Here is a 26305-nt window from a genome sequence, read left to right on the forward strand (position 1 = left end):
TCTATAGTATAAATAATAATAAATAATGACTATTTTCATTTTTGAATCTCAAAGTAAAGACAGTCTAAAAAAATGTAACGTAGGTAATGTAATGTAATTTAGTGGCATTGAGTATGATATTGGACTTGAAATGTAGTGGGGTAAACCTATGAAGACAATAAAAGGTAAAGTAACGCACAATAGGCTTCCTAATATTAAATTGAGTGTTTGAGTAAAAAGTAGTGAATTACTTTCCACTCCAGGCTCTATGGATTTATGGGCTTTACTGTGTACAGAAGTGTTCTTGTCTTTCTTCCAATGTAAATCACAAAACACTGTTAAGTTATGAATGGCATGAAGTCGTCGGCCTACTGAAATCTATTTTTAACGAGAACAGGCACGATTGCATTTCTGTCAGGCTTTATGAACATATTGAGAATTCTCCTGGCTGTAGATTTATTTTTCATCACAGCTCATACAGCAAATCCTGCAGAAGTCTGTTACTCAACCATACCCTTTACCTCCAGTGTCAAACTAAAGTTTGGTTCCTCAAATAATAAGTTATTTCAACCAAAACGACATGTTCCTTTAAGAGTGTGTAAAACTAATGTGTTTTAATGTTTTGTGAGAATGAAAGTGAAGTGTAAGCGTTCCTTATCTCCTAACATTCAAATGTTTTCCACTGACTCTAAATGAATTAGTTATTTTTCTTTACAGGATACAGAAGTGAAACATCTTTAGATTACAGGAGTCAACTGTTCACATTCTGTTTTCTTTAGCAAATAAGCACTTCGATTTGCATTCAACAAGTGGAAAAGACATATTTTCCTGTAACTGCCATGAAACACAATGCTATAAATGATAACCAAAACCCAAACTAAAAAATGTTACAGCACCTAATCCAAACAAAACAATGGATAGTGCATTCAAACGAATTTACTAAGGGAACATCAAATAGGCCTGCTGCATGCAGGAGAATACAGTAAAATAAGGTTACAGGGCTGGTAGTCACTGATCACCATGTCACTTCCTGTCAGTTTGGTCACATCTGACAATGAGTCCATCACTTTATGGTGACTCTGTTTCAATGCAGTTTATAAAATAGGAGGCCTGTAGTATGTGGCGATTACACATATACTATTCTTCTTTTGGAATACTTTCACAGCATGAGAGTTTCGACATATTTGTGTAAAACTTTTAAACTGAGAGGAAACATCATCTATTTTTAATCACTAAGACATACACAGCCAATAATTGTTGAGTAATTGCAGATAATTGTGCCAAATTATTTGCCTAAATGTACTCAATTATTTGCAAATGGTGGAGAGAGAGAAATGTTCTTTTTTCATGTGCCGAAGTAAAAAGATGCTGTTAAGAAAGTACTTTGAGAATACAGCCAAAGCTACTGAGCTCAGACACTGATATGGACAGCATTTACAATGATACGATGAAATGAGAAAACAACAAAGATAATGTTATAAAAACATGATAAAGCCTGTAGTTATTACACTTCATTAGGACCTGTCTACTCTTGATTTATGTTTTATATGAAGATTTAATAATTCAGTCAGAGCCATCATCATACTGATCCTGGACAGATATAATTTGTCAACAAACAAATTAATTAAAACTAAAAATAAATGTGTGTATTTGCCTACAAACAAGACCTCATGGGCATTGTCACATGATTTCAATTCATTTAAGGGCGCAGTAGCCAAAAAACACCACAAGGTGGCGCCAATACTTCTCTACAGATAATACAGACTAATAAAGACTGATTTATATTAGCCTACCGATCTTGAGATATTAATTAATACATAGAAATGTATGATGATTAGTCCCATTGATACTTTTCAGTGAAGCCTTTTATAAAAACGTACATCTGGAAAGAGGAAAATATGCATATCAAGAGATTTAGGATATAAATTAAATGAATAATATCACATTAATGCCTTAGGTGAATATAAAGATGGACTGCTTGTGAAAACAAATCTTTATTCTGTATGAAATGTGCAGTTTTATGATCTAAACGTCATAAATAAAATGTTTATCTGGAAGCCAGTGTAGTCGTATGCCTATTAAAGGTTCAGCACACACTCTGTGTAACCTCTAATAACATTTACTAGATGGCTCGGTGTTCTCGCCTGTCTTTATACTGCATCATTTATTCATAACTGTGCGTGTTTTTTTCCCTCATGAGTGGAAATCACTGAGGTCATGACCCTGCGGAGCTGTGATGTAACACAATCTAACAGCTGAGATGACGTAACAGGCTCCTGACAGGAAGCTGGTAGTAAATTATTATTGGTTCAACTCCATTTTTCTTCCTGAGATGAAGACATCATATTGAACAACATTAATATGTTTATTAAAATTAAACTGTTTTTGAAACCAACATTAATGTTATAGATGAAACTATTTGTGCCGAACCATTTGAGAAACGACAATCTATGAGATGAATGAAAGGTTGTGGAAAAGTAACTAAATACAGTCCATACTTTGTAGGCTATGGAAGCCTGAAACGGACACGCATGTCATCTCGACTCAGGGTATTTATCTTGTTCTTGAAAAATACCTTTCCACAAACGTTCCAAGCAAACAGGAAACAACTTCAAATAACTCGTTATCATGGAAAAATCTGCTGATGATGTATGAATGCATGTCCACTTGGGACTTCCCTAACAGTGACTATATTTTAATTTAATAGAATATTAAAGCTAAATTATCACTAAATCTGCATGAACTTAAACATTACTGAAATAGTATTACACATATGTAACACTATTTCTATTATTTTGAACATTTATTTACCCAGTCTACCGACCCACAAAATGTGAAATAAACCCACCCTGTCCTTTGTTTGTTGCCGGCATAAGTCTTACAACACAGAGAAAAGGGATTCTTGTAAAAAAAATAATACTCTCCCCTGCCCTGGTATCTCCACGTATGGACTCCACCCCCAGCCTAGGGCAAAACTTTTGCACAGGTCTCCCATCTTTATTCTCGCTACAGAGGAGTGATATCTATAAAACTCAGGGGGGGTTCATTGCATTTAAAGAGACACACACACCAAAACGGATCGTTCTGAGAGAGCTGGTTTATACAGGGTCACAAACCTCCTCTAGTGCTTGATTCATGTTATATTTTGACCGAAGAACAGCACAGATGATTCATTCAGACCACAGGAGAGTGTTTGAAAAGGTGGAAAAGGGGTATAATATGTCCTCTTTAACTTAAAATATTTTGAATGTATTATATTGATTTGAAAATGATACTCTCTCTGACCTCAAAATGTTTTAAGGAGTCATCGTCTCCACATTTTCATAAAGTTTTGAACAAGGATCATTGCAGCTAACTAGCAACATAAATTAGCTGTATCACAGTGAAACTCATTGACTACTACACTTGTCTGACCTGTTACCCAGACATGACCTGAGAGATTAGACGTTTCTAGAGCCACACAGGGAGACAGACAGTGTGTAAATGGCTATGATCCCCGCTGTCTCTGATTCACTAATCCCTGTTAAAAGTTGCATTAGAGCAGCTGAAGGAGGGATTGCTACCTGCTGAGAGGGGCTTTTTGGAGATGGTTTGGTCAACACAGAATTAAAATGTGATTTCCAGGAGTCGCTGTATGTCCAAGACTCTTTGAATCACTGAAAGAAGATTAAACTCTGCCCAATTGAGTAAATCACGTAATCTGATAGTGTTGCTAAAATGAGGTGATGACCGCCTTTCAAGATCAGTCTGGGCCCAGTGTACAAGACTCAGTAAGTAACCAGTGGTCAAGTTCACAGTATGGCCATATCAATATTATATCTTTATATATAGCAGGTGCATTTTTCTGGTAAAGTTCTTTGATTTGGGCTTATATTTGAGCCCCTTGGTGCTTCTTTTGCTTATCTAAATGAGCCAAAAGGCTTAATTGAGAAAAATACCCAGAAGATATCTCCAGAGACAGAATTAAACTTTTGATGAACTGTGAGGCTGAATAATGGTTCAAAGATTGGCTCAAATTTTGGATCCTAAGATGACTGGTTCTCATAGACTCCAATTATGTGTTCCCACTTTCAATAAAAGCAATTACAGCTGCAGTGACTGAATACTCATGGAGGAGCTCGGTGATAGTCAAAGCTTCTTTTGTGCTGCCATTTTTCCAAGTCATTGAGAAAAAAGAATTTCAAACCACTTATGTCAAATAGCCTCTTAACTAAAACAGTATAAACATTTTTTTTATCTTGAATAATGTTCCTATGGCTCTTTAATTGGTCAAAGAAAAAGTCTGAAGAGTGATCAAAGCTGACAAAGGTCAACGTGAGCCCACAGTAAGAAAATAGTTGATATTACAAAGTGATGGTTTATTGTTGGGATACCAACATGTCAGTCTCCAAATCGTTTTAAGTGATCACCACTGTAAAAACTTAATATGGCTTATTCTAACTGTGTACTTTTTTTCAGGACACCAAGATACCAGGACAAAGATTACAATCTAATATTACAGATATGACACTCGCTGTTTAGAGAAGCTAACAAGTACACCATGTCCCGTACTGTGTGGGCTACAATCACGTGCTTCTTTATAGGATAGTGTTTCTGGAGGAATTCAATCTATGAAGCTCCTTAAATTACACATCTATTGAAGCGTGGGATAGCCTGGCAGGGATGTACAGGGTCTTTGAAGCGGATGGCCAGGGTTTAACGCTCACTTTGTTGCATGTCATTCCCTACTCCCTTATCCCTTTTTCCTTCTATCCACTTTCTCTACAATGCAGGCAAAAAAGCCCCCCCCCCCAAAAAAATATCTTAAAGCATCCATCGGCTTGAAATAGAACTACGAACTTCTCTATGCACCTTTAGCTTCTCTGTGAACTGAAATATGTCTTTTTACACATTTTATTTGACAATAATTCAAAGATAACTTGATAGTGAATGATTAGAACGTGTGTGACCGTCCAACAAGCTCAAGGTTAAAGTCTTCAGTCACAGCAGTAGAAGTCACAAGAGGCTTGGCAGGAGATAAAGTATATTTAGAAGGTTGGATTAATCCACCTCGAGACAGATTCCTGTGGTAAGAGAGTCACTCGTACAAATGTTCAACAGAACTATCAATATTTATTGTTTAAGCCCCAGAAGCTTCATGCGTATCACTTTTTCTACAAGCGAGACTGACTTACCGTCAGGCCAACTTTCTCAGCTGATTTTGGCTCGACCCCAACTACGACCCGGGAGACCCTCTGCAGCTCTAAGCTTTCACTTTACACAGGAGGCGGCCAAACACACGAGTGAGGACACAACCTGCCAATACACACTCTGTCCTACAATGGCTGCATGATACCCTTTAAATATGTCATTAGATTTCAAAGACAGACAGGACATTTACTCAGTAAGTTGTGTTTATTCTTCCCTGTTAGGTTCCTGTGCAAGAGGGAATTACATTCTGATGAGGGGCAAAACAACAAAAAGTAAAAGCATGGGCCAAGAGAAGAGTGCATAACAGTTCCCCCCCGTACAACTAGTAGAAAATACTAGTTGGTCCCTATAAATATAGCGCAGCATTTAAAGTCCTTTCAAATGTACAAGATATGTTACAGACAGACTTCACAACATGAACAGTGGACATACAAAAACAACTTAGATGACTTTCTTAAGCTCGTCATACAAGACAAGGACAAACGCGCCACCCATGCCTCTGAGCACATTAGACAACGCCCCCTTAAAGAAGGCCTTGGAGCCCTCGTCACGGGCGATCTTCCTCCAGCAGTCGATGGTGCCAGAGTACATGATGTCAGCTGAGGGGAAGACAAAGAAACACAAGGTATGTCATGTGTCATGGATTCGACAGAGAAAGCTGCAAAAACTGAAACTGGTGTTTTGATATATTGTAGCTTTTACCTCCTTTGCGTCCAGACTGCATCATCATACGACGACGGACAGTGTCGAAGGGGTATGACACGAGACCGGCAACTGCAGTCACGGACTGAGCAATCATCCAGCTCACAAAAATGTGTGTGTTCTTGGGGTCTGGGAGCATGCCTGCAAGAAAACAATGTCAATGGAGAAAGTTTACTAAAGTTTTAAAAGCAAGTAGTCCATTGGAAAAAGACAAATGAAGCATCACAATGCCTGATCATAAAACGTACCCTTTGCTGTGTCATAGACGCCAAAGTATGCCGCTCTGTAGATGATGATGCCCTGCACTGAGACGCTGAAGCCCTGATACAGACCCTTGATGCCATCAGACTTGCTGATTTTCACCAAGCAGTCTCCCAGGCCTTTGAACTCACGCCCCGCTCCAGCCTTGCCGACGTCAGCGGCCAGACGTGTCCTGGCGAAGTCGAGGGGATACACGAAACAGAGCGAGGTGGCACCTGCAGCGCCGCCCGAGGCCAGGTTGCCTGCGAAATACCTCCAGAACTGAGTGTGCTTGTCCACGCCGTCGAGGAAAACCTTCTTGTACTTGTCCTTGAAAGCAAAGTTGAGGGCCTGAGTGGGGAAGTATCGAATGACGTTGGCCAGATTCCCTCTCCAGAATGAGAGGAAGCCTTGCTCTTTGGGGATGCGGACGACACAGTCGATAATGCCCTTGTACTGCTGGTCCGCTGCGATCTGTTTGCTGGCATGCTGTACCTGGGATTAACGCAGAGATGAGGCAGTGCATTAGATCAAGTCGCGTCACTAGATCACATTATACATTGCAGCCTATTCATGCAGTGCGAGTGAACACCTGTTACTCGTCTAACAACTATAAATGATGAGGACTCAGACTCCCATGAATCCCCAGTGTCTGCCTGACAAACATTTGAAACAGAGCCAGAGCACAACACTCATGGCATCCATTCAAAACTTCACAGCCCCACCTCCTGCTCCTGCTCCTGCTGCTGCTGCTGCTGCTGAGCTCAGGCCCAACGCACCAGAGGACTGCCATGGTGCAAACCCTTACAGTGACCTTGGCTATAAGTTGTCCAGGACAACGAAAGACCTGTCATGGCGGATGAACACCCCTGAACATCACAGTCACAGTGGACGGTCATGTCTGCCTTTAATGACACTGCATTTAAGCTGGACTACACTGCAGCCTGCTGGCTGAAGTATTACGTAATAGATCTGATGCAGCTCGACTGTGCTCATTTCCATCTGTGCCTGCACCAATCTGAGACAAAGCTACTCTGATTCTAACCATATACTCCAGTTTCTACTCTAAACAATGCAGCATCTTTACATCACTTGATTCTCATCGACAATTCGATACATCTTGTCATCACTATTACATCACTAGAAAAATGAGCTCAAAAAGCATGTATATTCATAACACCAGTTACTGGAGCAGGCTGCATTTCATTGACATTAAACAGCCTAACTTTTAACTTCACAAGGTGTCTTTAGAAATAAGGTTCAAACTCACCTGTAGGAGAAGCTTGACCCTCTCAATAGGAGCTACAGCTGTTTTGGAGATGGCAGCAGCAATACCACCAGCCAAGAAGTCCTTAGCGAAGGAAATAGCTTGTTCACTCATCTTCAGATGTTGTCAGTCTCCGTCCCGCTGCCTCTGTCGGTGGGGTTTGCCCGTGGAGATGAAATGGCCGATTCAAACCTGGAGGAGAGGGGATTTAAGAAGGCTGAACGCGAGAAAACCCGTGAACTTCGACACTCGTGTCTCATTGGGCGACTGGTGTTGTGGTGGGCGTGACTTACGGATGTCCGTTGATTCTGATTTGGTGCACCCCCTTGTCACTCTAGCCCATCATTTGCTGCGTCTCAACAGTCTGAAGAAGTAAAGTTTGGCTACTTTGTAGAAGTTTTGTAGAAACTGATGAATTGAGTAACATCTTAACACACAGATATTTTTGTGTTATTCTATTAAGTTTGAGATCAAAGTTGGCTCAAGGTTGTGTGAAACGTCACGTTTGAAGCCACTGAGGCCTAAAAGCTAAGGTGACTTAAGGTCATCTCAACTGTTAATGTCCTTTGACTGTCACTCAGTTTCTCACTTTATGGAAAAGGAGGGCATGATTGAATCGGCTAATCAAACTCACAATCTTATCAGAAGTATCTCTGAATATTAATTGGAAACGACTAACAGCAGAAATTACATGATGTCGTTGTCAGTCTGAATATGAAGAATTCACATCATTTACCAAAGAGGAAGCAGCAAATACCAAGTGAAAAATACTTTATTAAAAGTAGAAGTCATGAATTCCAAAATTGATATTAACCAAATTACAGAGGTGGCAAATGGGGTACTACACCATGCACCGCAAACATCAAGAGAAAAATAAATCAATAACCTGTGGCACACTGAAAGTCATTTTTAGTGTGCCAAAGATCACAGATTTTTCTTTCAAATTACAAAGATGTTAGCATCGAATTGATGTGAAGTTCCCATTCTGCAAAATTGCCTATTTCTGTTCTGTAACCTTGAATCTCCTCCGTTAGTTCATAAAGAGGTTTCAAGTATTCAAAAAAAATTGGAGCTTAATAAAGTAGGTTCTCTATCTCTCCATCTATCTATATTAATGCTTTATTTTTTTGCTTTGCCATGTTGTATTTGATCTTTATCTGCCTCTGAAATTAACTGAATTAAAAGGTACAAAGAATTCAATTAAAGGTATGCTTTAGAATGCACAAAAACACACCTGAGGAATGAAACCATGTATTGGTTAAAATTGAATGACAATGCACATATCTTCCATCACAATTCATGCAATCATTTGTTAATGATTGATCATATCCAAGTCAAACTAATAATGCATTAAAATGGTACATTCACTGTACATAATAAGAACAATGATCTGTCACATAAGCACATGGAATCTATATGAATAAACTCAATAACGGAAATAAGCTTATAAATAAATAGTCAGTCCTAAAGGCACAGAATATCTGGTTAAAAAGAGGCATTGTGGGTAAGAGAACAATTCCTTTACAAAGAATACTGTCAGATGAAATACAGGTTTTTAAAGAGGTAGACCGTTGACAGGACACATGTTAATAACTTTTACAGTACAGCATCTGAAGTATTTCAGTCCAGCAAATCCTTTTTCCTACACGTAACATGAGGTCAACAGGTACTCCTCTTCAACTAAAGCAAGTTTCACCAGCGGCTTCCTAAAGACGACTCTGCTGACCCAAAGTTCCTGTTTTTCAAGTAGCGCTTCACCTCTTCAAGCTCGTAAGGCCCGAGGCTCTGGTCGACCCCCGGCGCAAGCTTGTAGCTCAGAGGTGACAGGATGTACCCGTTACGGTAAAGGCAGACCTGCTTGCACATCTCGAAGCAGGTGAAGAGAAGGCCGAAGTAGGGAACAATCTGCACAGGAATGACAAAAGGTTGGGAGGTACAGATGAGCGTGTCTACTTTAATTAAGTCAGCTCATATATGGTTAAAATATTGACCATAGATCCAGAAAGACAAGATTACGTTGTCTATGTGTTGCTTTTTTAAAGTGGGTGCGTTATGCTTCAACAACATCTTGTGAGGCTTTGTTTTCATTCAGTTGCTCATTGACAGACTTCAGATGTATAAAGCAGCTATCATGACATTTGCAACTGAAATATGAGATGTGAGCATGCTGTTCCAGAGACGGACTTTGGTCACCTTGCTCGTGATAGCCCTGCTATGAATTACACTCTGAACATTGCCGCCCCATCACTCCCCTTGTTGCGTATGTGATACGTTACTATAAAGCCACTCATGTCCCTAACCACGTGCACTCCCTCTCAGACCAGAACACTGTCCGCACAGCTGACAGAGAGTACAACTGAAGTGTGAGCTTGTACCTTTATTGTGTTGGCAGTAAGACCGTTCCACAGAGAGAGGACGCCCTTATTTTTTACCACTTGTATGAAACAGTCAATCGTTCCACTGAAGTGGACGTCGACTCCTCCGAAATGAGGCAGACGGGGACTCTGAGCCTGAGAAAAGAGCAAATATGGAAAAACAGCAGTCATAAAGAAAGATCATACCAAGCATTACAAGGAATGTAAAAAAATCATTGATATTTTTTATGTCATGTTATTCGGAAGTAAATTAACAGATTTTTTGCACATAAGTATCAGTTTAGGACATGTGATACCCCGGCTGTATGAGAAATTATTTGGAGATCAATGGGTGCATGTTTAACTTGCCTACTCATTTGAACTTTTATAGCAATTACCAGCAACATTTTAACATTCACTTAGCAGAATAAGCAACACTGTTCTTAAGACAGAATACAGGGTAATAAAAACAAGCATGCATTAAACACTATTTTGTTGCTTTGAGGGCTAAAGTTAAACATTAAGGGCTACCTATAAAACCTTGAAAAGTGAACCTGGTAAACATACAGTAAAGTGGAAGCTTTAGAAGCAGATATATAATCATGTTAGACTCCTCTCGACTGAGACAGTGACTTTGTTCTGTGGTGGTTTGTTAACCACTGCTCTACAAGCTGACAGTCATGAGACACAGAACATGTATCTTAAGAAGCTACAAGGTTTCCAGAGGGAACACACTGCCGTACGTGTGTAAAACTATTCAAACAGCTTTGTTTGCAGAGGAAACATCAAGTTAAACAAAACTTAGCTGAAATCGTCAGCCTAAGCTTCTGTAAACTTCCTATCATCTCTCCTCTGTCTGACTTTTAATGTTTTATTCTGACACTAAGAAAGACAAGAGGAGAATCCCTGAAAAGATAATTATGTAACATAATCATAAGGTAACAAGTTTGTGATTGGTTTGATGATCTGCACAAACAACTCTCACCTTCTCTGCTGTCTGATAGTTACTGTCTATCTTTGGAGAACTTATCTATAGCTTGTGCAGACCTGGGAGACATTCACATTCTCAGCTGCTGTCAGGCCGTGTTAATACGCGTGGAGGCTAATAATAGTCTGATAAAAGCGGATGGAGAATTATGTCCTTTGCAGCATCATTGTTCCCCGTGTGTCCTTCTCACATGTGGTGGGAATCTCAAACAGCAGGTTAACTAAGGTGAATGTGGTGCAGACCATGTTTGACACTGAAGGATGTTTCGGTTAAACAAAGGGGAAATGTGATGCATTTATCATTTATTATTATTATGAGACATCATTACTTGTGAGTGTTTAATCTAAAAAAACACGTAGTAGTCCAAAAACCTTGAGCATTAAGTTAGACTTCATTTAATTTCAATACACTCATACTGCCATCTTATGGACAAAGGGTGGTACTACATAAACTATACTGACTAATTTGTTAAATGTAATTTCCTCAAATAATTAAGGTAAAATTATGAATAAAAAATAAAAAGAAACAGAGAATCGTATAAAAGCATAAATAAAATCAGTTAGTGGAGAATTATTACAAAATGGATATTTAGCAATTTCCTTAAAAGGTCACAAAGATGTAAAATTATCAATATTTGTTACCTTGTACTTTTGTAGTGTTGCTTGTTTTTTCATACTATCTCTTCCAGTCACAGACATTGCAAATTAGCGTAGGCTTTCAATGCTGTGATGTGCAGTATCAGTTTACATGCTACAGACTTGTCCCTACAGAAATAAACCTGAAGAAAAAAAGTGATTAAGAGCAGGCAACTAAGTGAATTACTGATCTTTTCTGTATTAGTTTGCCTGTCACTTTTCTTTTTTGAAAATGTCTTTGTTCCTTTTCCCATGAGAATAAACTATAGCACATACTGTATGTAGAGAGCAGTGTTGTGGTTACCTGCATTTTTCTTTTTACAGTTTCAAAAGGGTAGGAGAGGGTTTGTGCCACTCCTGCCGCAAGACAACCATTAATGAAGTTCTGGAGAGGAGTGAAACGAAAAGGAGGCTCCTGCCAGAACTTGTCCAAGTGTACGTAGACTGCATAGCAGCCCAGAGAAAAGGGAAAAGCACCTGAAGACAAATAACAAGATACAGTTAAATATATTTCTGATTAACTGTGAGCAGCAAAACATGCACTCTGTGAGAGGCGACAACTAAATGACTGTTTTCTTTTTCTAAAGTTGTTTAAAAATGAAAAAAAAAAAATAGGACATATCATTTAGTATTTATTATCTCTTTAAATCAATCAACTCATACAAAGAATAATGACGTTCATGGTGCAGAAAAGCAGAGCTATTGTAAAATAATTTATGTCCGATGTCATGTGACTAAGCACACATAGGAAATGAACTCATTTGTAACACACCCAATAAAGTGAGAGAGAAGCCCCTGTAGAGAGCCAGCAGTCCTTCACTCCTGTGGATCTTTGACAATGTGTGAAATACGCCGATGTATGTAGGCTGTCTGCAGTTCTGAACCACCAGTCTGGTTTCTGCCACCTCTAGAGGGTACGTGGCCAGAGCAGCAGCAACGCCAGCCAATCCACCAGCAAGAATGGCTCTCCACTGAGAGATGAAGCCCAGTTCATCCATGTGCAGGTGGACTATCCTAGAGACAGAGGAGGGGAAACGAAAAAAACTTTTAATGGACAGATTGTAACGACCTAATGGTCTGAAAGACACATTTTAACTATGTTTCATGTGTTGGCATTTTTTTCATTCCTTGCTAAAAAAAACAACTGTGCATCTGATTGCCCTGAAATGTCCCTGTCTGAAAATGAATACATTTTAGCTCAATAAAAGTGTAGACACGATTAGTTTACAGATTAACTAGTCAACACAATCCGTTAGCAAAACATTTTTAAGATCTTAATCTGTGACGCAAAAGGAAACGTATAAGAGCATCCATATTTCAAGCATTGCATTATAAATGTAAACATTTTATTTTATGCTTATTGTTGTTTTTTCACTAACCATGCGTGAAAGTGTGTGTGTGTGTGTGTGTGTGTGTGTGTGTGTGTGTGTGTGTGTGTGTGGAGGGGGGGGGGGGGGGGGGGGGGGGGGCGTTTCCTTTCCTGGAACACTGTGTACTGACTAGGTACTGACAGTACACACGTGTCCTCGGAGAGAACACCACTGATAGAAGAATGTATATAGGTTGCAGTATTTATGACTGCACCCTCTATTACTGTTGTCAAAGCTGTGGTTGTTCTCCCAACAGATGTTTATGTATCAGCAATCCAGACGTCATTGCGGCACGTTTTGGCCGGTAGTGACCCCAGACGGAGACGGAGTATTGAGATTCCCTGAGCTCAGCCTTACAGGCTACGCTTCCGTTCATGCAGCCTGCAACTACTACTAATTTCCATAATCGATTCACTGTTTGTTAATATTTCATAATCTCCACAAGTTGATAATCAACCAACAGTGCTGAATCCACAGTAGTTCAGCTAGGCTACTTACAATAGATCACATTGAAATCAGTAAACATAAACATTGAGAAGCTAGATTGGGAATTTTAGAGGATTAAATAGATTAACAATTAATGGAATAAAAAAAACAGCAACTATTGATAAATGTTCCCTAATTAATTCTACAAGCTACATCTGTACTGTAATGACTTGCTGCTTATTTTTATTCTAAAACTAAATATGTGAATATCTTGTGAATAAAAAGTAAACAATAAACATCTGAATATATGAGCTTTGGCTCAATTGGACTTTTTGCTGATTTAAAAATAAAGATTAAATCAGGAAAATAACTGGCAGTTTAATCAACAATTATAATAATAATAATAATACATTTTATTTAGAAGCGCTTTTCAAAAACTCAAAGACACTGTACAAATTGTTAACAAACAGAAAAGAACAGCACAGTAATGACAGACTAACAGACATTGCAACATTACACACAAATCATAAAGATAACAACAATAAAGGTAAAACAACAGAAAACACATCATAATCATACATTAAAAGCTTGTTTAAAGAAGTGAGTTTTGATAAGTGATTTGAAAGTAGGAGGGTCGGTGGAGTTGATAGCTGATTACATATCCTTAAACCCCTCGTTTACTGATCAAGCTGTACACTCTAGAAACAAACTGCCTGTGAGACAAAACACAGGGCAAAGAAATTCCTGTCACTTTAAAAATCGAATGAGCAAATACAGTCTTGTGATTGGCCGAAAATAGAAGAGGAAAAACAAAACAGGAAGTGCATGTTTAGATGAGGTGGAAGTAAATAGACTTTTTAAATAAACCCATTTTTATTGTTATAGAAAATGAAATAAAATAAATGCCAATCATATTACTAACGTGTTCCCCTTGAACTAGATTTATTAACTGTTTTTATAACACTGCTCACCACACAAACTTGCTAAGTCGACGTCAGCTGACGAATTGGGCAAACAGATCATTTATCATAGATACTCTGATAAACACAATAAGAACAGATCATTTTAAATCCATTTAAATGGTTAGGTTAGGTTAAGATTTACTTACTTTTTGTATGTTGCGAGATGGACTGCGGTGTAAGGAAACAACCGGAGACAAGAAGTCAGATTTCCTTTCCAAAATCCTCGAAGCCCCTCATTCTGGTAGATGAGAAGAAAACTTTGCCAGAATCCTCTCTTACAGTGAAAAGTGCCAATCTGACTCTTGACTTTAACCACCTCCAAAGGCGACGTCACGGTTTTACTGAAAACACCTGCGAAAGCGGCGCACATAAAGCTTTGAGTCCTCGTCAGCCTGTTGTCTTTTTTGACTGAGGCCATCACTGCTCGGCCCTCCGCTGAACCTGTCCGCTTCCTGCGATGATGTTAGTTTGTTCCGAGGGACAGGGAAGGATTTTTTTTGTACAGGTTAGACATCTAAATTTAGAGGACGAGGAGGTATCCGTCTCCTGTCCCGTCCAGTGGTGTTATGTGACAAATCTCGAAGAGGGACCTGGAGTGACGTCTCAGTGAAACTAGAGGGCGCAAAGTGCACATGGTTTAAATCCTTTAAGATCCTTCAAGTCCATTATTACATACAGGGCTGAACTTTTCGTGATCCAGATGTGACATTTATTCATACTTTTACAAAATAAGGAAGGAAGTATGTATACTCTTTTTTTTTTAAGTAAAAGTAAACAGTGTTGACTGTTGACTATCTAACCAGCTGACTCTGCTGTAGGTGTATGTATCAGCAAGGGTGAGGGGGCAGAGTACAGGGCTGTGGGGGTCACCTGTCAGTCACATGTTGTGATGAGAATGAGAACCATCACCGTCTCAACTTGGCAAAGACCAAGGAACCAATTCTGGATCTGAGGAGGGACCCCTGTTTCCAGGTGGTCAGTGTTGACATTGTGGAGGACTTTAAGTACTTGGTTGTGTAATTAGACCACAAACAGGACTGGGCCTAGAACACCAATGCTGTCTACAAGAAGGGCCTTTTTTTTCCTCATTCTTTTTTACTTGTGAGTCTACTCGGTATACATCCTTATTACAGCAGGTCCCAGAAAACAAACAACCTCACTCGTTTGAATGTATTGCTCTACAAATTCAAATCTCTTGTAACAGATCATTGACTGTGCTAGGTGTATATAGACCACCATCAGCTAATCCCAGTGCTATTAATCAATTAACAGAAATGTTTTCTCAGTTCAGTACTTCAGAAATCCTGTTTTTGGGTGATTTTAATTTAAATTGGTTGTCAAATGATTCATTGAGCTTAAAGGAGATGTGTGCCGATCTAAATCTATCACAGATCATAACTGAACCAAGATTCAAGATTCAAGATTTGTATTTGTCACACTCATACAGATGTGCAGTGAAATGTAAGGACTGTTCCGCAAGGCCATGCAATAAACACTCAAATTACTAATACACATATATACAGTAAAATAGAATATAATGTAAAAAATAAAAATAAAAAAAGAATACAAAATATAAAATATAGAGTAATGTAAACAGTGTAAAGTGTCAGTGTGTAAAGTATCCAGGGTCCAGTAAAATAGAATATAATGTAAAAATTAAAAAATAATTATTTGAATGTACAAAATATTAAATATAGAATATGTAAACAGGGTAAAGTGTCCAGGGTGTCAAAGTGCAATGTGCAGATTGGAAGTCTAGACTAGACCTAATTTGAAAGATCCCTCAAAATCAACATTGATTGATCTAATTTTTACCAATAGAAGGGACAAAATTACAGCCTCTAGGGTCTTCTCCCTAGACATCAGTGACCATTGTCCTCTGGCATGTATAAGGAGTGTTAGACTAGCAAAATCTAAGCACAGGATTGTACTCAAGAGAAATATTAGAAATTTTAATGAACAGGTTTTTTTAATGACATTGTGAACAGTAATATATGTCAAACATCTGAAATACCTGATGTGGATCATACACTTGAATATTTTACAAATACATTTCTTGAAATTATTGACAAGCATGCACCTTTTAAAAAGTTAAGGGTTAAAGATAGATCAAGCCCATGGTTCTCCACTGAATTATCATTACTCTTAAAGGAAAGGGACAAAGCCTGGGCATTAGCAAGAAAGACAGGCACAGCAGCCCATTGGCTTTTATTCAGACAACTCAGAAATAAATGCACATATTCACTGAGAAAAGCTAAAACCTCTTATCACCAGGAGTTTATTTCTAGTTGCTCTTCAAACCCATCAAAATTCTGGAAAGCAATGAATATAAACAAAAAATAAATCCTCCCCAACTCTCCCTTCTTATGTTACTTTAAATGAAGGCCAAACAAATAAAACTTCAGATATTTGCCGTGCCTTTAACCTCCATTTTGCTGCTTCTGGGAGTCAGTTTGAAACATTGTACTCTGGAAACACTGTTAATATCCGGCCGCTGGCTCATATTCCTACTTCCCACAACCATTCCCCTAAATTTACTATACAGGCCTTCACTTCCTCTGCTGTAATGGAGGCTCTGCACTCTATAGATATTAGGAAAGCAAGGGGAGAAGATAATCTAGAGCCGTACTTTTTAAAACTCTGTGCCCCTCTAATCAAGGAACAAATTTCCTATATTTTTAATCTTTCAATCACCACTGGAGTTGTCCCTCAGGTTTGGAAGTCAGCACACATCGTCCCTCTGCATAAGGGCGGCGACAAAAACAAACTCAACAACTACCGGCCGATCTCCAAACTGTCCAGCCTCTCTAAAATCCTGGAGACATTAGTCAACAATCAACTAAAATCATTCCTTTCAAGAAATTCTGTATTAAATCCTCATATACTCAGAATGCTGAGGAATAAGGAAGCCCTTTTTGAAGTTGGTACCCCAGAAACAGAAAAAAAACACAAATACAAATCAGTTCTTAAAATTGCAGATTGCACAGACAAATCTGTATTTTCAGATGAAATATTATCAGTGGAATTTTTGGTCAACTTAGTACCTATTGAACCTTTTGTCTTAATTATTCCACTGTTTATTAGAAACAGTGGAGATTTTGAAACATGTCATTAAACCATTCCTCACATGCTCCGCTGACCTCTTTAGAAGCCCTGTGGGATGACTTTGTCTCTATAGGTGGCGCCAGACTCCAACTATTTGATTTGCCTATAGGCAACTGGGGCTGAAATAACTATTGGAATATTCAACTCAAGCAGAGACAACATGTTGTGTATAAAATGCTCCGCTAAATACAATACACACATTTTATTTTGAGGGCTACTTTAGGAAAACATTTGAAGATTTTTTTAATTAACATTTTGATATATTTATTTTGGCTATTTCCAGAATGAGCTATTGAGAAAAAAAGAACAGAGCACTGTATAAAATTGTATGACATTAACTCAGTAATAGGCGGACCTCAATCAGCCTCCTCTTTATCGATGGTCTGACTAAAAATGGGAAGTTGATGGTTTATTATTTAACGCCAGCTTTAATATAATATTCAGAATTGCTATTGTTTATTGTGTTTCGAAATTTGCAGTGACTTTGATATCATGTTATTCTACTTGTAATTTCTTAATTTACCTAAAAGATAAACCATGTCTGACTTACTGTTTAACTGTATTTATCAGCAGGACTTTATTGTTGCTGTCTCTTTCAGCACCATGTTTGTTTTCCCCTTGTCTGCATGTCAGGAGAGCCTCCCTCCCCTGCCGGGATGACAACCTTTAGATGCATGCGAGGAGCCTAAGTTCTGTCTGTGGCTGGACCACTTGGCTCCTTCACAAAGGCTGTGTGGAATAACAGAGACTAGAAGAGGAAATGACAGCCTGATTCCCTTCAATACCTCCTCTGACTGCCTACTGGGGGAGGATCAGGGTCAGGGTCTGGCTCTGTGTATGTGTGTGTGTGTGTGTGTGTGTGTGTGTGTGAGATTTGGCTTTCACTTAAAACTCAAGAACCAGTTTAAATGCGGTGATGTTTAAGTAACAAGTGGTAAGAAACCAGGTTATGGTCCATGTAATCAAAAACACAGTCAGAGATATTGACTTATATATATATGCTCTGATGGAAAAATGTTACAGGATTACAACATTTTTGTTCCTTCGAGCAATAAAGAAGCCCACTTTGAGGACCCTTTGATCTTTCTGTCATATGTGTTTGTAATAGTAAAAGATAATGGGACGTCTCTCTTTAAAGATAAGTGCTGTGATGCAGTATCTTATCAATTAATGCTTCAGCAATCAAACAGGACACCTCCAGAAAAAACTGCTGCCACTCTGTCTCCTCTGCTGTCCTTCCTGTGTCCCCACGTTGCCTCCTTTACCCGCCTGTATGCGTATAGAATACACATAGAGCCCTGCCCTCTTCCTGTATGTATGTAACACCCCCTCCTCTCCTGAATAAGTGCTTCCTTCATGCAGCAGAGCAGCACGGGAGCAGCCAGTGTGCCTTTGTGTCTCCAGGACTGGCACGTAGCAGTAGGTGTAGGCTGGCTGAGGCATTGTCATTCCCTGGGTGTCATGCGCAAGTCAACCCTTGATCTCCCACTTTGAAGTGCATTGCTGGAGGACCTGAGAGGGACGACTGTGCATCCAACGCGAGCTCATTGTGGTCAGCAGAGGGCGCAGGATACCAGGGAGGCCGCCTGTCATCCTCACAGACTGGAGCAATAAAAATCTCACCTCATTATCTGAGACAGTCACATCACAGGCTTGTGTTGGACGGGGAGGGGAAGGGGAAGAATGAGTGGAGGTGGAGATGGGGGGGGAGGTGACACCCTTTAAGTGTGGGGGATGAGTTGGTGAGAAAAATCAGGCATAAATACAATCACTGTGGCACCATGTTCACAGCTCTATCAACAAGGCTCAACAAGGCCAAACTGCCGTGCTCCCCGGCTCACTTCACAGGACCAGGGGACTTGTTATGCATAAAGAGCCTCATTCTGAATTAATGGTTTCTGTGATGGGTTAAATGGTGAAAGGTTGTCAGGGTTTGTTAGGAATAGTGAATGCAATGTTGCACCTCATTACAGGAATCAGTATTTATTACGACTAACACTGAAACTACTGTTATCCCAGCCTGCAGACCGCTAAATGTGCCTCGGTATAGAGTCAATTAAAGTTGAAATATCGGCTGTAAACGTGTAGCCTTAAGGAGGTCATTTGTGCGAAGATGCATTCAAGTGCTGAACCATGATTTATAACACTAACATGGGATGAATTTTAACTCATTGGCACTGACATTTTCAGGAGGGTTGAAAACTGTGGTAGGAATATAATAACGGAAAAGTTCTGTGTAAAATAAAACATGGGGATTTTTAAACGATATTTTCCATAAATGTCATTTTGTTGTGCTACTTCTGTTCTCCTTGTAAATCTTAACAAGCCACGATGCATCACCTATTTTACCAAGATGTAGATGACCAGGAGGCCCATTGTCTGTGAGGATGCAGAGGAGAACTTCTGGCAGCTGGTGCCCCCTTATCTTCCCGTGTACAGCCAATAAATCAATATCAAATCTAAGGAACAGGAAGCCAGATGGCCTTTCTACAACCCACCAGGCTGGGTCGCTCTCAGGGACTCCTCAGCTACTGTACCGCCGGAGCATGCAGCACAGGCAGCAGCCCTTTGAAGACATACACATTCAACAAGCAGCTCAATGAATGACTAAAGGGAACAAATAAGCTGTTACGACTCTGCTCAAATCACTGTTTGTGTTTCCATCCACATCAAAGGCCTCGGTCTGTTTGATATGCGGCCCCCACACCTTGATCTGAGCCACGTACAGGTAGAAGGGAGGAGCAGCCCATTGAGACGAGAGAGGGTCATGTGGTCGCTCCTCTCTGCTCCGGCTCGAGGGGAGTTGACCCAGACGAAGGGTCTGATGGTGTCTCTTTTTCCCCAGGGTGCTATTGCCTCTTACACCCATCAGTAGACACATTATTTATAGGGTGGCCTATTGATTATATGCTTTTAAATAATAGTCACATACATTTGAAGCAGGTATTAAAAATTCAAAATAAGACACGTTTTGGAATTAAGGATTTCCTTTCATACATGTTTGACAGAATAGCAGCAGGACAGAGATGGGCAGAGACTGATGGCGGCTGGAGAGGTCAGTTACCTAAACATATCCCGCCAGACTCATCCTGATTTCTGTGCGAGCCAGGGGTCAGGTTAAACAGTAGTTTGATTGAATGGCTGTTCACAGGCCAGTGTGAAATGCCAGCTCTATTGCAATGTGGCAGCAGGGAGGAGGGGGTTTCTCTGGCCTTTGTGTGGCTGCGGTCTTAGAGCACGGAGCCATTGTTAGAGGCTAACCAGCCAGCCCCTCAGACTCTCCTTTGCCCTGCTTTGTCTCGAGCAGCGTGACCATTTCCTTCATCCAGGTCAGGGCAGGGTCATGACTTTGGACACCAGTCTTCCCATGTCTGTCTGCTCTTGGCCAGCATACTCATAAATGCATACAACAGTGAGGCAGGTGCTGTTATGTCGCATGTCAGGGTAATAAATGCTGCTTTGGTAGAGCAGGTTTTTAGCCTTTTAAGAATAAGAAAATAACAGAAAAAACCTCAAATTTTATCAAATTCACAAAATGATGCCTATAGCATTTAAAATAAAAGAATGAAATAAGAATAACATAGTTCATCTTTATGTATAGAGCTTAATTTGTCTACAAATAACAAGTTGGAACAAATTTATGATCTTCATAATTCTCATTGTAAGAGAAATCACACTTGTTCCTTTTGCAAATGTGTAAACACACCACCACACGCATTAGATAACCTCTTATCTGCCTTGAAGTGTCCAAGTTATGCATCTGTAGAGGTTTCAGAAGAGCAAACTCTTTCTTTCCTGAAGCTGGACCTGCCTTATCACAGCCTGACCATCACAGTGATAAGAAGAGGAAAGGCCAAAGGGCCATAAGGAACAGTGTGCACTGCTCAGGTCACCAGTGTGAGGAGGCTGGACTCAAAAGAGGAGGAGGAGGAGGAGGAGGAGGGGGGCGGACAAGAATATTATCTGATAAGAATCACCAGGGTCTTTTGATCTGAGAGAGGCTGATCCTGGGCTACAGGGTCTCATGCTGGGAGGACGAGTGGAACGACACTGCAGGTACAAACAAGCGAGCCCTTGAAGGGGCTAAGCATATTTACACAGGGGAGGCTGGAAAGAGATTCATGATGCACACATTGCAAACATACGAGCATGTTGTCCTCACGGTTGCAAACTATAGAAGAATTGTAAAAGTTTAGACAGCAAAAAGCTCAAATAATTCTTAATTTTGAGCAAAGAAAATACATTCCCTACATTATTGATAACATTATACTGTATTTATGCATCTTTTAAAGTAATACTTAAGCGTCCTTGCACAGCTTTGCAGAATAGTCATTGCAACTGTATGAAAATGTGACAAATAAAGCTCTAAAATCTTGAATCAGTTTCGTAGGTTTTGACCTCAAAAGTCACAGATAAAAAGACGCCATGTGGAGGCCAGACAGGACCCGAGGCTGCAGTACAAGCTGTGGCCCGAACCAAATGCCTAGCTGTATTGCCCAGAGCAAGATTGTTGAGTTTTTTTTGTGCCTGGAGTGACCAGAGGAGGGGTTAGCAGGCTGCTGCAGAGTTAAAGTATCCTTAGCAACAGTAAAAAAAACAAAAGAGCAGACGCAGCTCTATCCAGGCTTCTTTTTTTTTTTTCTTTTTTTTTTTTACAAAACAAGACTCAGTGATGTGGCTTACTATAATGTAAAGGAGTTTGGTGATTTTCTATGTATTCTTTTTTTGTTCAATTCCATCAAATGAAAAAAATGAAAAAGAATTGTGTTGTGTGACAAAAGGTGTGGTATGGCTTATTACTTTGAGCCAATGTGGTCCTAAAGCTATTAAAAATAAATACATATATATATATATAAATGAGCTGCGTTGTCATACTCTCTGATGTAGCATTCAATGTGGACACTGTAGTTCTTATGAATGTAATCAAAGAACACCTTCCTGCTACAGTAAACACTTACAGCTGAAAATAGTCCCAATCACTATTTACCAGAAACGTCAGTGGCTGGCTTTTATCATCAGAGAAAAAAGGAAAAAAAGGAAAGGGATAAAAACTACATCAGAAAGATTTGAGAAATGGAGAAGCATTCTTTGGGATTTGGTCTTTAACACAGTTATTTCAAGATATCAGATCCAACAGAAAACCCTCTGAGCTGTGTTTTTTTTTTTAAACCTAAATGTTCAAACAAAAAAAAAAGACCAAGTCATACTCACAACTAGAAAACAAGGATTTTGATTTCCTTTGACTTTTTCCTTTGTGACATAAAGCCAACACAATGACAATTAGCTGTCAGCAACCTGTTACATCCAGGCTCCAATTAAAAGAATTAAGATGTAAGAGGCCTTCATTATCAGCTCTGTCAGAAGGAGATCAAAGGCCGAGCTGGAGTGAGAGTGCAGCTGCCCTGATGGTGTGAGTTTCTCCTCTTTCACTCCAGAGGAACTTGTTTGTGTTGAGGATGTTTACTGATCCCAGGAAAGACAAACAGCCTCTTTCTTGTTTGTAGGTAACCGGCTCAAACACAGCCAATTCTGTGTGTGTGTGTGTGTGTGTGTGTGTGTGTGTGTGTGTGTGTGTGTGTGTGTGTGTGTGTGTGTGTGTGTGTGTGTGTGTGTGTGTGTGTGTGTGTGTGTGTGTGTGTGTGTGTGTGTGTGTGTGTGTGTGTGTGTGTGTGTGTGTGTGTGTGTGTGTGTGTGTGTGTGTGTGCGCGAGAGAGGATGTGCTGTATTGTGAGGTGTTTATTTTGTCTCTGTGTTTTCACCCCACTTCCACGTTTCCCGCCAGAAGCAACCAAATTCAATGCTGGAAAATACCATTTAACAAAAGATTAAGTTGAACACAGCCAGACTAACTGAGTTAAGAAATATTGATTAAGGGTCTAATAATCAACTAATTCATTACTCTGCTCCGTGTGTTTCAATGTCAATGAAACATCGATTCCACAAAGTTTCTGATGACTGTCTAGCAAATCTCTTATAATACCTCATCTAGACACAAGGTGTCACTCTTTCTATGCTGAGAGCCACTGGAGGAAGCCCTCACACATCTCACACTATTTATCACACACACACCATTATGCTGTCAATATATGTTGTAAACCATGTTGTTCATGAACTAAATCTAACACTGACAGCTCAAAGTCGCCTCATAACATACACTATATGTTTCATGTGATTATTTCAAGAACTTTAATTCTCAGTTGTACAGAAGAATGTAGGTTAATAGATTGTTTTAATAGGATCTAGATTAAAATGGTTTGAAAAGGGATGTTGTATTACACTTGAGTTTTTCCATATACGAGTACAGATAGATATGCCCTTTAAGGCAAATCTATCTCAATAAGCTTTACATCTCTTTATGCAACAGCTCTGTGTTTTCTATCACTGCACATCTGTATGAGCATATGACAAATAAAAATATTGACTCTTCTAGCTTATCATAAAAAAACATCCAAGCTCATCATAATGTAAAATGACACTTTTAGATCATGTTTAGGTCGTTATTTGGTAGCCTATAGGTTGGTTAAGATGTGTGAAAATTACTTTAAAACTGAAACTATTGCACTTTTATTAATCCTGTTATTCAATTTATACTAAAAACTCTTCCTGTCCGTCTTATGAATTATAGACCAATTGACATCCGCACTGCCACGCTGGAGTGTCTCGTTCTTTGAGCTTGTATCAGCAAATGTCACTTTGTCTTGGGGTTTCCTACCACAGCTATAAATCGTGGGGGAAACAGGCTTTCACAGAGAAGTTTTATTGCACAGAGACTTCCCTTCCTTTCTGCGGGGGGTCATGCTGCTTTACGCCGTGTGTTCATGTGTCCCAGTCCTTTCAACTGGCACAGACCCACAGCTACTGCTATTTCTCTATTCAGCTTCATCCAGGTGCTCACTGATGGAGGTTTTGATAAGACAGGAAGTGAAGTTTGGAATGTGGGCAATAGTATGAAGTAAATTATGCTTACACAAACGTTCATATAAAATTACTACAGAGCTGATAATATGGTTTCACCTTCTTTCACCCATTTAGGGTCTTCAACACTGTTCATTTCTATAAGTGTGAACATTACTGAAGTGATTGTATGCACTGTGTGCAAGTCTTTGGCTTATTATCTAGCGTTTCAAATGAAGAAATGTTATTCATAATTTATATCAACAATTAAGAACTTAGACTGATGAAAAGTTTCATTTTTATGCTTACGATACAGTTGTACTTTTTTGTCATCCTATGGGGAGTGTAATTAACAAAACATACAGTCTTTAAAAACTTGTACTTAAGCCCAAATATAATATATCCACTTTCCAGGTCAAAGAGGACAGTTGAAGATAGTTAATAAAAAGATTCAATCAAGTGGTTTTTACCACGTGAATGTTTAAAAACTGTATAATGATAAATGTTAGAACTGAACAATTATACCTTATGTCAGTGATTTCACTTAAATACAGATTGAATAAAAGTCTATGCTGCAGTATACTTACAGTAAAGTGTTTATTCTAAATGACATCGTGTATGTTATTTTGTGCAGTATGTTTGTCTGTGTGTGTGATGTAGGCTTGGTATTTGCTCAATGTGACGCATGCATCGATGTCTGTTTATTTGGACTCTTTTTATGTCTATTTTTATTTTGCTCTTATTTAACGCCCTATGAGCTGCTGATCTGCAATATGGTGCAATAGAAATCAACTTGAAACTATCTGAATTGAATAGATCTTATAGAAAACAAGACAAAATTCATTACTCTCCGTCAGTAACGTCAACATGAGAGGAGAAACAACACAGATACTGTTGATATTGTAAATGTGTGAGTGAGAGGTCTAGTCACAGATTGCTTTCTTTACCTATTTTTTGTAGCTGTATTTTTGTAACTTTAGTTTTGTTTCCATTCTAGGCTACTATTGTGTATTGTATAATATGTCCATATGTCTTATGATTTGGTCTTTATACCTGGCTTGATATAGCCTATTTGTTGATTCAGTTTTATGTTTCATACTTAAAGCGGCCACCATGTTCATGATACTTATCAACATATTAATGCATGGCTTTAACTTGTGAGTTTTTTGTACATCTGAATACTTCTTCCACTACTGAAGAAATTGCACAATGGACTTAGTAGGAAAAAAAAGGAAAAAAGTTATTCTTCTATAGGACTTGTCTGCAAGATAATAACTAGACTACTTTAAAGCTGAGCTGCATGCAATAGTGTTAAAAGTGGAAAAACTACACTACTGCCTTTATAGGTTACCCTATATATAGTTACAAATAACTGGCCTATCTAATCTCTGAGTAATGCACGACTTCTGGTGACTTAATATGCACGTTGGCCTATTATGAGTTCCTGTTCAATATTTACCAATCAAGATATTAGGACTTTATGAGAAGTTGATTAACTAGTTCACGTAAATTGAAAGCTGGATTATGGATCACTTCACTGTATATCACAATGTATATGATATAAGACACATGTATTTAGTCTGTCTCTCTTAAAGCAGCTATGTGCTTCCATATTAACATGAATCTCTGTAACTATGGTTGATGGATGCACACATGTTCCATTTGCCTTGAAGAATAAAAACATGTAATTGAAGCTGAAACACACTAAAGACTTAGCCCACTGAATATATTACTGGTCTTGCAAAGTGTCACCCCCCCCCCCCATAGCCTATGTATGGATACTGTAACAGGGCAGTGCTGTGTGTGTATGTGTGTGTATGTGTGTGTGTGTGTGTGTGTAGCATACGGTGTACACCTGCATGCACTCCTTCCTGTGCTGCTGGACGGCTCTTGGCGTACTTGCTCGAAACTGGGAAAGTCGCCCAGCCTCCGCACTGTAGGTTGAACTACACCTGGGACAGCGGGCGGCGATCATTCAACGACAGCAATGCGGTATCAAAGAAACGCGAGGAAAGCACGGCGGTGCGGACGGTGTGTCCAAGTGTTCGGGCTCTTATAAATTCGCCTTTCGCTGACTTCACAGGGGTCTCTTTGTTTTAGCTAGTAGCGACACGTTAGCTGCTTCCGGAAAAACAACCTCAACACAGGTAAGACGAGTTTCGGTCTCTTCTTCGGGAAAATTCTGCTCGTTTA

At 39.3% G+C, this 26305-nt stretch overlaps 2 protein-coding genes across 2 annotated transcripts; both read right to left on the reverse strand.

Moving 5' to 3' along the window:
- Positions 1-5354: 5354 nt before the first annotated feature.
- On the reverse strand, positions 5355-7581 carry slc25a5 (solute carrier family 25 member 5). The gene is made up of 4 exons (XM_061048346.1): positions 7382-7581; positions 6120-6606; positions 5872-6012; positions 5355-5768 (listed from the first exon to the last, which is right to left on the reverse strand). Exons 1-4 carry the CDS (start codon positions 7490-7492, stop codon positions 5611-5613), a joined length of 897 nt encoding a protein of 298 aa, XP_060904329.1. The 5' UTR covers positions 7493-7581; the 3' UTR covers positions 5355-5610.
- A 551-nt stretch (positions 7582-8132) lies between these two features.
- On the reverse strand, positions 8133-14697 carry slc25a43 (solute carrier family 25 member 43). Its single transcript, XM_061048345.1, has 5 exons — positions 14260-14697; positions 12128-12369; positions 11660-11832; positions 9754-9888; positions 8133-9283 (listed from the first exon to the last, which is right to left on the reverse strand). The coding sequence occupies exons 1-5, from the start codon at positions 14529-14531 to the stop codon at positions 9071-9073; spliced, it is 1035 nt and encodes a 344-aa protein (XP_060904328.1). The 5' UTR covers positions 14532-14697; the 3' UTR covers positions 8133-9070.
- Between the last annotated feature and the right edge of the window lie 11608 nt (positions 14698-26305).

Source organism: Labrus mixtus, chromosome 10, assembly GCF_963584025.1.
Source record: "Labrus mixtus chromosome 10, fLabMix1.1, whole genome shotgun sequence".
NCBI lineage: Eukaryota > Metazoa > Chordata > Actinopteri > Labriformes > Labridae > Labrus > Labrus mixtus.